Genomic DNA, 16,848 nt, shown 5'->3' on the forward strand with positions numbered 1-16,848 from the left:
CAGATTTGATCTGGAGTGACAAGTTTTTTGTATGCACAAAAATAGTATAAGTGGTCAAATGACTAACCTGTGGGAATAATCGTGATACAGATTATTAATTGTGAATCTAGCAAACAGACAAACTCTAGCAAACGCAATATTCCACATAGAAATCTATAACGCAGTTAGCAATGCTGTATTCCTTAAATGTCCCTCCACAGGAACTGTGACAGTCTAAGATGATTGAAAAGTGAACTCATAAAGACTGAAGCATTCAGATGTAAGAACATTTTGGGGACTTCAACAGAGAGCGAAACACTCACCACAGGATTAGCAGGATGTTCCTCTCCTGTTGAGGTCTGGGCACTTCCTCTGCGACTGGAATGCCTTGAATTACTGGTGTGATCCTGCAGGAGAGCGGAAGGATGACTCTGATGACCACTTGGCCATTAATGTGCATAAATTTTCCACCACTCTCCCACTCTCAGCTCACATTTATATGATTACGAGCCTACTCCCCCCCCCTCTGCTTTCAGTAAGTCAAACCTCAAGCGACACAGAACATAACTCACGATCTGGGAGGGGCGCTGCTCGCCAGCTGCGGCAGCGATGTTAACGCTCCTCATTTCATCGCACAGTGAGTGGAACTCCACTGGGGTGCGGGGTGAAGGTGATCTGAGCTGGTTGCTACTGTGGTACTGGGTGGAATCATCCTCTGTAATGATCTCCCAGCTCTACATGATGACAGAGAGGAGACTCCAATGAAGCAACAGCAGTGCAGGGCTGTCAGAGGTAGTATGACAAAGATCTGAACTTCTTTGTTTAAATATACAGCGGATTGAGAAGACGAGCCCGACGCATGACGTCTGCTTTGCTTAGGCTGTGTTAAAACTGATAAACCTTAAAGCAGGTTTTAAAAACATCCCTGTGCAGTTAACCTTTTTTTTTTTACAAGCCTGTAAGCCTGCACATGGTAGAATTAACTTAATATATACATAAAAATCAAATGAATTGGGCTCTATAATCTTTTTTAAGAGCTACTTAATCAGTACTTCCTGTCTTTGTCCTTTTCTCCACCGACTCCCTTTGCTCCACCCCCATCAGTTTCACCTGTGTTCAATCACACCTGTGTATTTACAGTCTTCTCTTGTTTTTCCTGGTACCCACATCCTGCATCCTTCTCAGGTGCCTCATGGTTCTTTCCAGATGCCCTGTGTTTTATTCTTGTTGAACTTTCTACTGATATTGTTTTGGATTAGCCCTGCTCATGTGAGCAATGCCCTTTGTTGCCATTTTCCTCCATAGGTCAAAGTTGAGCTTAATTGTACCATTGCATGTCTTTGCAACACTGCAACAGTTTGTATCACTATTAAAAAGGATTAATTAAGATAATGTCCTGCACTGATTTTGAAAATGCACAGTGTCCATCTGAGTTCAATCTGAGCATCAGAATGGGGAGGAAAGGTGAATTCACTGACTATGAATGCAGCATGCTTGTTGGGGCTAGACGGGCTGGTCTTAATATTTGAGAAACTGCTGATGTACTAGGATTTTAAGAGAAGACCATCTCTGAATGCAAAACAACTGCTCCAAACCTCAAAGCAGATGGGCGACAGCAGCCGTAAACCCCACCGGATGCCATTCCTGTCAACTAAGAACAGGAAACTGAGGCTACAGTTCACACAGGCTCACCAGATTGGACAATAGAAAATTGGGAAAATGTTGCCTGCTCCAGAGACTCTTGATTTCTGCTGCAACATTCACATCACAGGGTCACAATTTGGCATCAACATGAAAGCATGAATCCATTCTGCCTCATATAATACTGGAGGTGGTGTGGGTGATGCTTTCTTACAAACCTTTGGGCCCCTTGGGAACTAAATGAGCACCATTTAAACCCCACAGTTTCCCTAACTATTGCTGCTCACCATGTCCATTCCTTTATGACCACGGTGTATCCATCCTCCAAAAACTCAAATCATCTCAGTAAGGGTTTCTTGAACCTGACAGAAAGTTCACTGTCATAACATGGCCTTCAGCACATCGCATCTCAATCCAATTGAGCATCTTTGGGATGTGGTGGAACGAGAGATTCACATCATAGATGCACAGCAACTGTGTGATGCTATCATGTCGACATGGACTAAAATCTCAGAGGAATCCTTCCAGCACCTTGTTAAATCTTTACAATAAAGAAATTAAGGCAGCTCTGAAGGCAAAAGGAGCCTAAGATTACATTTATGTACTAAATATATTTCCAAGCAGAACATCACTGAGAAGGCAGCATCAGCAATATTTCTGATTATTCCTAACAGACTGCTATAGACTATATCCTGAGGCAAGCAGCAGACTCCTTTGCTACTGTGTTAACCAGCTAGATGCTAACCACGTTTATGTTGGATGTTTGGTGCTAAGCAAGTACTGCAGAGTTGGGTGGGTTTCGAAGTTTTTGCAGCAAAAACAGCATTATGAAAGGGTTGGACTCAAGTGTTAAACCATGAAACTTGTTCTCTAATTTTATCAACATTATCAGAAATCCTGGGACATAACAAGGAAACAGGGAAGAAAAAATGAAAGAGTTACCTCTGGAGACTCTTGCGTGCTATCCTCATGTTCTGAGATCTGTCTGCGTGTTATGAAAACATGTGCCGCATCCGTATTACTGTTCTGTCTTCGTTGAACTTCCAAATTGCCGTCTCTGTTCAGGGGGAGACAGACACTTAGATTCTCACTAATGAAATGCATCAAAAGGGTTTTTTAAATTAATTTTTTTATAGGATATGGGAGCCTTCTTACTGCGTGGTGGGCCGTTGCCATTGTGTGGTTCTGGTTTCATGATTAACATAGTAGATCCTTCCCAGATTATCTTGCCTCTCCTCCCAGCCAGGAGGAAGAGGAGGCAGGATCTGGTTTTGTCTGGGACCTGACATATCATGTGTCTCCAGAAGTTCCCAACCAGGCTGTTAAACAAGGAGGACATCATTTTGAAATGCTAAAGAACTAAACTAAGCTGTACATATGGAAAACTGGAGATAAAAAAAAAAGTCTCGCCTTACTGGAAAATAAAATTAAACGGCCATTTTCACAGAGCTTTTTCACATTTACAAACACAGCTACTGATATTAATATGTACAAGTTACTATATACAAAGTTCAGTGCAAATAACTTTGTGTGTACTAAACTTTATCTGGTACCTTACTATTACTGTTCTTGGTAACTGTGAGTGGCATGCAAATAGCTGCAGCTATGCATAATGGTTGCTTTGGCCTTGAAGGCCTACTTTACCCTTTTCTTTGAATAGTTTTTTGTATTCGGGATTCTTATTTCCTACATTTCTCAGATGACTGTCTCAGTTTCACACACGTTCACGCTTTGTCATTTCCTTTCTATAAATTCCACTCCCAATTTTTGTGGTGCAAACAGTGAATTTATATGCAAACAAAGTAAGGGAGTGTGTACATCCATTCATGGCTAAAGATGAGGGTGGAAATCACGTTGGTGCACACACACAATACAGTTCACAATGACTGAGATTTAGAGAAAGTATCATGGATGTGCAGTATCGTGTGTGCATATGTAAGAGATTTATACACCTGACACTCTGACTTGTGCTTTGATCTGTCAGTAAGGAGATGAACCACAAGCTATTTTGTACCTAACGCTGAAAACCAGGTGACAAGGCCAAGGTTATAGCTGGGATCTCAATGTGACCCAGCTTGTCAAAACGAGCCATAACAGTTTAATAACTTCGCAGTGTTAAGATTTAAGTTAATCTAAATCTAAATGTTAATTTACAATACTGTTCAAAAGTCTTAAATCACCCCTCATTTCTTCATCTTTTGCTCAGAAAAATGGGAAACTGGTGCACTGATTTATTGAAATGTACAAATATAAAAGAAACAGAGTTTGTACAATTTTAATGAGCCTGAAAGTCAATAATTGTATAACCCTGCCCCTTTATTCTTCAACACAGCCTGAACTCTCTTAGCCAAGAGTTAGGATAATTTCTGTAAGTAGCCTTCAGAAGTAGTCATTCAAAGCTCTTCTTTGGATGTTGCCTGTCTTTTGTTCTGTTGTCTGTCAGCATGATCCCACACTGCCTCTATAGTGTTGAGGGTCTGAGCCCTGGGGAGGCAAATTCATGACTGAAAGTGTCATTGTGTGTCTTCTTGTGTAGGTATGCTTTTTTTTTTTTTTGCATTGACAGTGTGTTTGGGATTGTCATCATGCTGAAACATACTGACGGGCTGCAGTGCCACCCCTCAGCCTCCTAGCAGATACACCTATAGCATAAATTTGAAATTATGCAGCTTAGTCATATCATATGTACATTAATAGTAATAAAAACACAGATTCTGGTTCACTCCTTACAATTAAAGATGCAAATTAATGCAAACATTTTCGTGTGATGCTCTAAAAGCGAGTGCAAGGACTTAAATTCAGCACCAACTACTAACTGACCTGACACTCATGTTGAACAAATGGAAGCACTGCTAACACAAAAGCATTCGTAACACTAAGCGTAAACTTACATCGTTGTCCTCAGTCTGATCTGCAGTTTCCTCCTCTGAACCTGGGTTTTTTGGCAGGTAGGTCATTTTTAGACGCAGATGACCTTTAACTCTGGACTTGTGACTGTGTGGGAATGGCAAAAACGTAAATAAATAATTGTTTTGTTTTCTTTGTTTTTAGTGGAAGAAATAAATATCCAAAATGCTAAAAAAAAATAATAAATGAGTGAGCCAATATATGGGAAATGGAATGTAAAACAGAGAAAGACAAAAGATTAAATAACCATGAAATCATGCCAACCTTCGTGGGTGAAGCAGAAAATCCTTGAATGTGTATGGCCTTTCATTGTTAGGATTTTCTGTCTGAGAAAACAAAATAAGAAAAGGAAATCTTTCATTTCTTCACACTGCATGAATAAATCTGCTGTTCAGCTCAGGATCATAACACTTTTAAGATACCAATGGGTGAAATGACAGTGACCGTGCACAGTGAGGGCTAATTTGTGGGTGCTGTATTTATAACAAAACAAAAGCAGCAGCATAACATAAACACAACAGACTGTATTTCCAAAACTGTGCACACTGATGTGGAACAGGCAGTAGAATAAGGATGTCCATGTTTATATTTAAATGGTGCCATAGGTGGGACTGAAGCTAAGAGCTCACACAGTGAAAACCAAATTACATTCAGCCTACTGTGATCTTAGATTAGAGACATCAGTATTACAATGAATTTTCTACAGCCAAGCACTCACCGGTATTTGATTTAAGGGGATATCCACCTGTCCCAGGAAGTCATCACGTGTCTGAAAGGGAGAGAAAGAGGGAAACGCATGGACATCAGAGCCGTGACAACATCATCTACAAACACAGAGGACGGGCTGTTAATCTGATGTCTAAGAGTCCCTGTTCCAGAATGCAGGTTTAGCTAAACCTGAGAAAACTCATCTCAGCTCTTCTGCTCCAAATTTCTGACCCACTGGACCCAAATCAGTTGCCTGACAATCAGTTTCTTTTTCTTATTTATACAGTTGATATCAAAGCACATACACACGGCTTTTACAATTAGTCTGTCACCAATTTCACCAGACATCATCGGTTTATTATCAGCTCAGAATATACTGTATATGCTACACATTTAAAACTGTGACAGTAACATTTAACTGCACGTAGTAGGTAAAGAGACTGACATCCAGCCCAGCAAGTATCATCTACCCACAAAAAAACAGGGACTGATTTTTTCCATTGCACATGACCAAAATCAGTCTTAATTTGTCTAATGCAAGTGTGTCAAGCATAAGGCCCGGGGGCCAGAATTGGCCCGCTAAAGACTCCAATCTGGCGAAGCAATTTGGGCAGCTTTGAAAAATGTGAAGAAGGGCATACATTTTAGACTTAAGTGTGTCTTCATAGGTTTTACAACTTTTCCTATTGATAAAGATCCATGATCATTCATACTACACCAAAGATATATAACAGATAAGACATTAAATGACATACTTTTTTTTTTTTTAGTATCTACTATAGAAATCTATGATTTTTACAGTGAGTTCACAGTAAACACACAAAAAACATAAAACAAAACAAGGACATTCTGACAATTAATTTTAGTTTTGTTTTAAAATCACAGGGCGGGCACTGTGCAAAGAGCTAACAGAACTTTTACTGTAAATTTACATATTTATTTCTTTACACCCAACGCAGCATTTTTTTTTTTTTTACAATGTAGAAAACCTATGCTGTATTGTTGGACTTATATATTAAAATACCTCTGAGATTAGATTAGTGATTATACTTTTTTACTAATATATACATATTTCATTTCATTTCATTTATTTATTCATTTTCAGGCACAACAAATACCTATATTGAACATAAAATACACAAAACAAAAAACAAAACTTGTGTATATATATATATACACACACATATAGATGTATATATATATACATGTATATATATATATACATAAATAATGTTTTTTACATGATTCATGAAATTAAATTAGCAGGACTAATTTCCCCCTTAAAACATCTGTCAAAAGAAAATTTAGTTCATTCTCTAGTTTCTGTACGCCTAAGTTAAGGTTATACAAGCATTAAACATCAAAGGCCAGATTAACAGTTTAACAGCAGAGTAACTTCTCTGTGTTAAACAAACCACAACTAACCACAAGCGCAGACAAAGCATCACCGAAATAACACAAAAGGTGATCAGAGCAAAAGCTCCCTGGATGAGGAATGTTAACATGCCTCGTCTGTTGGGAGGGGGGATGATTAACAAGCTAAAAACAAGTTTTGGGAGACAAAACTTTTCTGAGAGAAACCAGACAAAACACATGTCATGTGAAATAACCTAAATGTGGCAATATTCAGTCAAGTCAGACACACAGGTTTAAGGTTTCACTCTACCACGTCATTACCACAGTCAATGGCATTGACTCAATGGCATTACATAGCACATAATTCATGTTTTTGGACAAGTTAAATCTATAAATTTGTTTCAATGACACTACGCTGCATTCTAACTGACGGGCACAAATAGACTTATGAGATGCATTAATTACTTTTTCTGTTTTGAGTTATCGTCCTGCTGCTTCAGTTTAGTGTGCCTTGGGCAGAAAAAGTATTTAAAAACAACTGATTTATAGTACAGAGAACCACTTTAATATCTCTAAAGAAGTATGTCTGTGTTATCTGCAGTGACTTCAAGGTTGTACATCTCTCTCTTTTATCTCAATCATCAGTAAGGGCTAGAAATATTTCCTCTCACCCGATTTTTTCACAAGACACTCCCTTTAACAAACCGTCTTTAATTGTAGATTTAACAGAAAACGTTTCCCGCTGCACTATTTTCCCACTTCAAACAATGAGAGTCATTTAACTGGCTCCATTTCCGTGTATATTTAGCATGTTGCCCAGGCAGGAATGTGTTTATCAGCCGACGATGAATGGCTGCTCTGTGTTATTCCAACAGAGACTGGGATCAAAATAATGTAGCATTTGCCAGATGAACCGTCTTTGCTTTGAACTCTTCACACATTCACTGCATGCCTTTATTGGAGCTGTTAAGGTCTCGAAAGCAGAAGGCTGAGGCCAAGCACAGTGGGAGTCAGCACGTGTGACCAAAATTAACACCCATGGCAGGTCAAACTGTCTAACAGGGGTACAAAGTGTTTATGTGAACAAATTTAGATGGAGGCCTCCTTCATCGTGCCCTTGCACTTCTAATAGAGCAACTGAGAAAAGCATAAATCCAGATTAAAATAAACTCTGAGCAAGCTTTTCCAAAATTACAATGAACTGTCCTAAAAACAGCAGTCTCTGTTTTATGCAAGCGGTATTAAGACAAGCACACTTGTTATCGTTGCTGTTATACTGGCAGGCTTTGCATTTCCATTAAGAAACCGCCTGCTTTGCACAGTATTTCCTTCATGAGGTCTTCTAAGAATACTAAGGTTAAACGCACTGTCAGTCCTCTGTGTTTATTTACCCTCCACCATATTATGGAAGTCAGAAATAATTGTATTTATTTTGGGTTTGTTTACAATACTGAATGACTGGAGATTTAACATACAGTAAACAGAGCAGCTGTGGCTGTATATAGAACACTGTCTTTATTGTTTACAGTAGTTTATATTAACAGAGGGTACCCATATGGAAAATAATTAAAAACTATTATTAGCATTGTCTAACTGATACTATGACTTACTCATAAAAGTGGCTCCCCCCACATTTCTCTCCTTTTTGTAATAGAAATCTGCTAAAGAATCCTATTTAATTAGTAAATCATAGTATAAGACATACAGGGCTCACATAAATAACTCATAGAGCTCTTTTTGATGAATAAAAGTAAGAATAAAAGTTAGATAAAGAAATGTTTCATTTCTTTTTAACGGAGACATTGCGCTTATAAAACATTGAGAGACGCTCTTAACTTAAATAGATTACTTCCAAACAGCAGACTCTTGGATTGCAATGTTAAAAGCAGAAGTACTAAAAATCCCAGTTCTTGGAGTGAAAATCCAGAAGCAAGTCAATCCACACAGACTCTCATATTAAAATACCCAATTTTAGCTATAGAAACTGTTTACAGCATGGTTGAAAACAAAGACATTGGTACTTATGGATAGTTTCTCCCTTTATTAATTATTTTTTAATGGAGTACTGTGTTGAGAGAAATATTAAAGCTTCCTTTCCAATTAGTTGTACTAACAGCTCATTTAAGAAATCTGTGCTCCAATTTTGGTGATTGAAATATTTTTTTATTTGTGTAATGCACTCAATAGGAGGTTTAATTCAATTCACTTTCAGTTATATTTATATAACGCCAAATCACATCAGTGGTCACCTCAAGTTGCTTTATATTGTAAGGTAAAGAACATTAACAATCATATGACCCCCTATGAGCAAGCGCTTTAGTGACAGTGGAAAGGAAAAAATCCCTTTTGACAGTACTACACCTCCAGCAGGACTAGGTCAGACAGGAGCGAATATCTGCCGTGACCGGTTGGGGTGAGAGGAGGAAGTCAGGACAAAGACACGGTGTGGTGTCTGTCTGACTTCAAAAATTAAACATATAGTTAAAATGTGGGCACCAAAACCAAACATCTTTTTTTATTAATATAGGCTGTGGCTCCATCCTGCTATATATATTACTGAGAACTTACAGTATATATTGCAGCTGAATCCATTTTTCTTAGCATCCCGTGCAAGCGGTTATTACTAAAAGCTAGCTAAGGATAAATTGGTTTTACCCAGAAACACAATCTCCAGAATGTCCAGATCAGGTGTTGTGTTTACATCAGCTGATCAAATCCACTGATCTCTCTGCCAAATAAATATTTAACTCAGCCACAAACCGTAGTGCATAAACAATTAAAGCTAACGGTTTGAAGTTGAGTAGGTCACGTCTATATCAGTAGCGAACAGATGATGGAGTGAAATCAGAGCCTCCTGGGTAAGGTGAGGCTAAAGATAACAAAGGGGAAATGCATGCTACGGACACGTGAAAAAAACTGCCCAAGATAAAATGATAACGACAGATAAATGTCCATTCAGAGCATCCCTGCAGGCTCATGTGACACTGAATGCAGCTCAAGTTTAGCATATGGCATTAAGCAGTGCTGACCACAGACTGCATGAGGTTGCGGCAAACAGCTACAGACACATGTTGGTAGCCTCAGCGATATCCATCTTGGCTCTGCAACGAAAAGCTGCTTTTGACAGGTGGGCAGCAGCTTGTGAAAAATAAGCTTCTGAGGAGCTAATGTGGCGGTGGTAGCGTGGTGATGATGGATACTGAACTGAAAGCTGACACAGGTGTCAAAACAGCACTTCATTGCCATGACAAAGTTAAGGCAAGTTAAAACACATTATGTCTGACAGCCTAGATGTCATTTGTTATGCTCTTGGGGAATATGCAAACAAATTATTTAACTACAGGATGAAGAATGATGTCAAATATTTCCAACTACTGGCTGTAACCCAGTCTGTAAACCTTTTAAAGCACAGAAGTTGGGCTTTGTATAAATCATATGGGGTTAAAGGGCACTTTGCTGGGCTATCTCTCTAAATACACATTAGTTATTTTGCATGTTAACTCAGCAGCTCCACAAACCCACTTGTTTGTGTAGTGAGATACCCCTAAAATGTTTAATGCTCTATGAAACTGTAAATGCTTGTTATTTCGCTATATAAAATCATTGTTAACATTCATTTGATTCATGTCTTCACCTTGTTGTGCAACACATTCATACCTGGTTATTCATTAACTATGGTGATGACTCATCTGGTGACTTTGGGAGTGCGGCTAACCAGAGCAAAGGAAGTTTTCAAACACCACCACTGATATGAACCGACATGTTCAGCCGCACACAGCTTCTCTTTGTTTCTGGAGCAGTATTTAAAAGTTTTAGGTGATTGTCCACGTGCAGCTGAGAAAAACAAATTCTAAAAATATAAAAAAAAGGTCCAGAAATAGACAGATGCTAATTTGTCATATTGCAGTATTATTAAGTCTGCAACAGTTATATGTTTGTATTTTTGGAGTACATATGTTGGTTAGCAGTGCTGGTCTGTTTGTACTCAGGTGACCTATTTTTTTGAAGTGGCTATAAAAGGCAGTACAAAGTACAAATTTATACATGTTTGGGCAATAAAATCTGTAGCTGTTTTTAAACATTTCCACTACAGATGTGGGAGGATTATTCACGACCTGTATGGGTTTTATTATTGTCGCATCTTTTTCTTATAGTTACCTAAGATTATGATGCACAAGATCTTAGATAACCATTAGCACGACTCACAGCGTAGGTGGACATGACAATAAAAACAAAAGCGTGTAATACAAAAGACTTTCAAGAAGAACTTATAGTTACTGTGGTTTTGCATTTTAATTAGTTCATTTTTTGTTTTCACTTTATTTACAAGGTCTTGAATAATTAGGCCACATCTTATCTTTAAGACCTCATAGTACCATATCACCCCAACAACTTCGCTCTCAGACCACGGGCTTTCTTGTGGTCCCAAGAGTATTTAAAAGTAGAAGCCTTCAGCTTTCAGGTCTCTCTTCTTTGGAACCAGGTCCTCGCTGGGTGCTTCCCATGAGTGTTTCTTTTTCTCTGACCCTTTTTTCACTAACTGTGTTTACACACCTCTCTGCATTTAATTATTAGTTATTATTTATCTCTGGTTTTCTTCCACATTGTGTCTTTTGTCCTCTCTCCCTCCCCTCACCCCCAACGGGTCATACAGATGGCTGAGCCTGGTTCTACCAGAGGTTTCTTCCTGTTAAAAGGGAGTTTTTCTGTACCACTGTCGCCAAGTGCTTTCTCATAGATGATCGTTTGATTGTTGGGATTTTCTCTGTATTACTGTAGGGTCTTTACTCCACAATATAATAAGCACCTCGAGGCAACTGTAGCTGTGATTTGTCGCTATATAAATATTGAAAAAAAAAGGTTTTACTTTCTGGAGTTGGTTTGCTTGTTTTAATTTAGTTTTTATTAGTTTTATTATTGTTGGTGGCTATTTGTCAGGGATTAAACTGCAGTGGTTCAGAACATGTATTTCTTGCCTAGAAATCAAAACATAAACAGATATATGCACCAAAGCCTCTTCAACGCCACTTCACACCAAAGAGGTTCCCAGTTTGAACCTTCCTGATCAGATCGGGCTTTTCTCTTTGGAGCTTGTTCTCCTTATGTCTGGTGATCCTGAAATTGGCCAGATATCTGGTTATCTGTCTTGCCTTTGCAGCCCAGTGATGGATTAGCAACCTGTCCGGTGTGCTACAGCTGGGATAAGCTCCAGAACCCCCACAACCCCGGTTAAATGACACTCCAGTCGCACAGGCCTAGAAACCAGTCTATGTCTTCCTGGCAACCACAACCCCGACTATTTGGCGAATGGGTGCTGGAGGTTTCTAGCAGGTTTCTCGGTGAAACTGCACCACCAAAAACTGTTTGGCCACCTGTTTTTTGCACTGAAGACGCAGCCCGTTCTCACTCCCGAGGCGTAACATGTCGACGTTTTGTCACGTCCCGCGGCGTTCCTGAGGAACGCGAAAGGAGACCTTCGGCGTTCTTATGGTACGCGGCGGGTTATGGCTGGAATCCAGTGCAATGACGCTCCCGCGGTAATAGACGTTCCAGCCCTGTATTCCAGCCCTAAACCTAACCTTATCCCTAGCCCTGACCATAACCTTATTCCTGACCTTAACCAGGACTTTAACGATGTTAAATAGCGTGTTTCTAAGCGATTTGAAGAAAAAGAGCAAACATGTGTAGATTCAGTCCGGACGGTTCTCCTATTTCCTCTTTTTTCCGAGGTCGTCATTTAGGAACGTGGTGGGTAGCCGAAAACGTAATATGGTGACGATTTGTCACCTAGCGTAAAATATTATGCTTTGGGAGTGAGAACGTGTTGGAAGACGCTGACTCATCTGCAAACACCCGCCAACTACTCACTGAGGGGTGGGTATAAATGCATGATGCAAACTAGAAATAGAGATCATTCACCTTCAAAATAAAAGTGCATTTTGAAACATGCTGGTTGTACAATTAAGCAGAACTTTTACTTTTTCAAAGTAATCCGCTAGCGACCAAGGAAGTCAAAATGAGGCTTTCAGTGCATCAACCTCTTTGACACCAGTAACCATTTGCCAACTAGTCTGGGACTACACATTTTTCAATAGAAGACTAAGTTTACTAGTGGATTACTGAGCAGTCTCTAGGCCTGTGTGACTGAGGCCTAAGTTCTTAAGAAACTGGATTGGGGACAATATTGTTTTAGTGCAGTTGTTATTTATATGTCAGTTAACTAAATGGTTTTTTTACAGCTAGTTTCAGTTTAGTTTTAACCACATTCACCTTGTGAGACTAAATGTGTATGACGCAGTTCAGTTTTTATTGTATGAAAATGTGTAGTTTTAATCTAGTTTTTTTTGTGTCAGTGTTTTTTTTTAATTATTATATGGAGAACATATGTCAGAGGGAAGAAGTAAGAAAATCAGTGCAGGTATTACAATTAAAACACAGAACGTTTTGACTCACAGCAGAAAGGAGTTGACTCACAGTCTTGTCTACAGACTCATTAAACACATCCATCAAAGCCTTATTGGCAAGTTGTGAAACAATTTTTCCAAATTAACAACTTTCTCAATTTTTTTTCTTTTATTAGCAATTTTTTTTAGGAGTCAAATTTTTTATTTTTATTTTTAAAGATAATTTACAAGTTTTTCCATATTTATTATTTATAGTTAGGCATGAAGCATGTTTTGGGCCTTCTAGAGTGAAAGTATAACTGAGATTTACCTAAGCAAACGTAACTATTTTAAAAATAAATGGACTGACTAATTAGTGGAGGAAGCCGTCCTACTTGACATTCTGCTAAATGGAGGGGGGTAGGGGTGGAGACTGACACTTGATATTTCACAAACACTGGCTGGCAGTGGCACCAAGGAAAGCAACACACCACCAGTTTACTGGGAAAGGCTCACACTTTCATTCCGCCTACATTACATTAGCACCACACACATGCACGTCCACAGATGGCTGGTATGACTGCGCAGCGCTCTAGTATCATGCAGTTAAATTTGAATCAGTGCTACACACCAGTAGACTATCTGGAGTCAGGCAGAATATTTCAGAGGCACTTTATTTATATCAGCAAGGGGCACCACTTTTCCCACTGCTATAATTAGCCTGGGTAAATACTTAGGCCAATTACTCATAGTGCTAACAGAATAATAAAAAAGGAAACTATTCAAAAGATGAGTTCACACACCGACAGACACACAAACAGGTTGAAAGGGAACCTTTCCCTCTTATTCACTGATTTCTGGGAAACTAATAAGCAGATGGATTTACTGTAATGCAACCGAAAACCTTTGAATGTTTGTCCACATTGGGCTTGTTAATTGCATGACTTAGCTGTAGCGATCTTCTCAGTTACTGAACGTCACTCTTTCTTGACCCGCAGTAAACTGAGTTTTAAGAATGTGAATGGCAGAGCTGTATATCTGTATATCTATATAGACATAAAATACACAGAACTATTTGAATGTTGAACTTTATGCATGGGAAAATTAAGCACAAAGTCAATATAAAATATAGTTGTTATTTGCATTACTTTACACAGTCCAGCTGTTATTTTAGTCCCGTGTACATGGCAGTTAAAGTCAGTGCATGTGGAATCTCCTGGAACCAGTTTAACAACATTTCAGTGAATCCACTTTGTTCTTTACCTTAACATGCTTTCCTGAGCCTTGCTGTGTCACATAAACTAAAAAAAAATGCTTATTTGACAGCTGTTATCTTCTCTATACACTATGAGGTATAAGGCCTGGGACCTTCCATTTAAGAAACTTACCTCGGCACATTGACCTGAGCTTATGGGTGTATTATTCCATTTGTTGCCCGTGTTTATATCAGGAAGAGAGGTAGGCAACTTAGCCGGGCAGCAAGGAGACAAATGAATGTGCACATGTGGAGAGCAGGGGCTGCTGAGTTTGGGATTCGAAACGTGACATGAAATTCCAGTGTTGGCGTAAGGCACCTCGAGGGAAAAGCTCCTCTGTATGGCGTGATGACAGGGTTTTTCCTGGTGGCCTTTTCCTGATGAACAAGCTTTCAGGTTTTTCTCAGAAGGTTTAGTTGAGGAGAACAAACAAGCAGAGGTACTACGATAAAGTTTCTTGTGGCAGTCGTGATCACCCTCTGGGTGCTCTGCTGGGTAATGAGCCTCGGGATATTCCACATTGACTGTAGCTGTTGTTGTGGCTCCTTTTCCTGATATCATTGGTTTCTGGTGGGCAAAGCGCAGCAACAGGCTGCTGGAGTGACGATTTGATCTGTCTAGAGATGATGACACTTCCTTTATTTTGCTCATGTCCTCTGTTTTAGATTTTGGTTCGTCCTGTAAGGGAATATTAAACTGCACCATGTGTTTGGTGTCCCTGAACTCAGCTGAACAGCTTTCTTTTGGGAAGCGATGGCCGATTACTGCCGTGTTGGTGGACCCTTTGGAAGTCACCTCCTCATCTGTCAGTGAGTATCCATTAACAGAAGTCTGAAGAGATGACTGATTAGAGCCCTTCTCTATAGGGAGCGCAGGAAAAGCCACTGGACTTACTGGGGAAGCAGGTGGGGTGCTGCAGGGGCTCTTTGGGAATATAACTAAGGAGGAGCACCGCCTCAGGGGGACCTTGGACTTGCAGCAGTGTAGACTCCTCTCTTGGGTGGTCTTATGCTTTTCTGGTGCCTCTGGCTCGAAGATGCTGTTACTGCTACAGTAGCCGCCATCGCTGGCCATGCTGCTGCTGCACGAACCCCCGTCAGAACCCGCACACGCTCCTCCTCCTTCACCAGCTCCTGGTTCTCCATCCTCTACGCTGCCATCCACCTGTCCGCTGAGCTTTCCACAGGGCTGGAGTGAGATCTGTAGAATTCTCTTCTTATTACATCCTCCGGTGTTAACCCTGGGTATGAACACTGAAGAGTATTGATTATAAGCATAATCTGGTGACAGAGGAGTCACCTTCAAGTGGACAGAATTGTGCGCCAGACTCTCCGAGGGGCTTTGAGCTGACACACTGACTCCGCTTTCCTCACCATGGCTGCTGAGGCTTTCTGACAGAGGGTCCGTGCTGCTTCTCCTTGACGCAAAATGCAAGCGGAGCCGACGTGCCATTCGTTTAACTCTCTAATCCCTGCAGCGCCAGCGGGAGCTGCATGATCAAACTTGCTGGCTGGGAAAAGGAGAGCAAAGCAACTGCTCCAAACTCTGCTCTGTGATCACAATCATTAGGGACTGCGCATTGCCAAAATAGCTCTGGTGACAACCTACATTCCTCTCCAGGCGGACCATGGCTTTTAGTCAGGGGAGGTCAGTGGTTCTGTGTGGAGGCATGACCCAAACAGATGACCTTTGAAAACAGATTAATCTCACTGCTGAGCCCCCTTTAAAGACACGGCCGCGGAGCAGAAAGCAACACTGAGAGTTGAAGGAAAAAGCGGACCTGCTTCATAGCCTTAGCTCAGGGCTAGTTAACTGCACCCTCTGACAAATGTGTAACACCTCACATCTGCTGCTGCCACCTCACTCCTGTTTACTCCCTTGGGGAAAGAAAAAAACAACAACAACGCGGCAGTCGTCCACGCTGCATCTTCGACTAAAGCTCTGGTCAACTGTTACTTCTGCTTCAGGTCACTCACCCAAGACTTCACTTCCTGCTGCAGCTATGCTTCTTATGTTTCTGCTGCTCTGCGCCCCCACAAATATTTTTACCCACTGCTATTGAATTACAGGAAATCAAAGGGACTGACTTTCAACATAATTCTGCTTCAGAGTGAGGACTGGGTGACAAAGCTCAGCTAGCACACAATAAAAATGCCAAAGAAAATAAAAGAGCACCCAAACAAATAAAAACACTAATAAAAATGCTTTTTGATCCTCAGTGACTGAACAACCTGCTGCAAATCATCTGCTTTACTGCAGAAAATTCAACACGATAAGAGGGAGAAAGATTTGTGGGACCGCGGTGACGCGACACCAATCACTCAACACTTCATGTAACAGTCAGTACTCATCTGATTTCCTCTCCACGCCTGTTACTCTGATATTGCTCTGCCTCTAAATCGGTTTTAGCATAGTCTTTAATAGTAAGACGCCAGGCCAGGATAAAGCAATGATTCACCGGTGGACACTTCCTGCTGCGGTGGAAGTCATCACCTAAATTTTTAAGGAGCATGACAAACTGCCAGAAAAAACCCATGATTGGCCATTAATCACTCATCCAGGCAAAAGCAGCTTTAACTGATGTTGACGGTATCTAGGCCATAAGACAAGGCTGGTGA

At 40.3% G+C, this 16,848-nt stretch overlaps 2 protein-coding genes across 3 annotated transcripts in view; both read right to left on the minus strand.

Moving 5' to 3' along the window:
* nedd4a (NEDD4 E3 ubiquitin protein ligase a) overlaps positions 1 to 16,848 on the minus strand; it is a 40,881-nt gene that overhangs the window by 13,369 nt on the left and 10,664 nt on the right. The window contains exons 1-8 of one of the 2 annotated variants that reach the window (XM_082539014.1): positions 7,057 to 7,094; positions 5,246 to 5,296; positions 4,792 to 4,853; positions 4,512 to 4,614; positions 2,776 to 2,939; positions 2,563 to 2,677; positions 552 to 713; positions 303 to 386 (exon numbers count right to left, since the gene is read on the minus strand). In XM_082539014.1, coding sequence (XP_082395140.1) covers positions 303 to 386; positions 552 to 713; positions 2,563 to 2,677; positions 2,776 to 2,939; positions 4,512 to 4,577 — 591 coding nt within the window. In that variant the 5' untranslated portion in view covers positions 4,578 to 4,614; positions 4,792 to 4,853; positions 5,246 to 5,296; positions 7,057 to 7,094. Of the gene's footprint in view, positions 1 to 302; positions 387 to 551; positions 714 to 2,562; positions 2,678 to 2,775; positions 2,940 to 4,511; positions 4,615 to 4,791; positions 4,854 to 5,245; positions 5,297 to 7,056; positions 7,095 to 16,848 lie in introns of those variants that run through there. The other variant, XM_082539013.1, reaches the window with a different exon arrangement.
* LOC309712324 (uncharacterized protein) lies at positions 5,781 to 15,682 on the minus strand (the record flags this gene model as incomplete). The annotated part of the gene is made up of 2 exons (XM_082543041.1): positions 5,781 to 5,849; positions 14,363 to 15,682. 2 exons carry the CDS (start codon positions 15,680 to 15,682, stop codon positions 5,781 to 5,783), a joined length of 1,389 nt encoding a protein of 462 aa, XP_082399167.1.

Source organism: Aulonocara stuartgranti (genome assembly GCF_965226115.1).
Source record: "Aulonocara stuartgranti genome assembly, chromosome: 1".
In the NCBI taxonomy this organism is placed as follows: Eukaryota; Metazoa; Chordata; class Actinopteri; order Cichliformes; family Cichlidae; genus Aulonocara; species Aulonocara stuartgranti.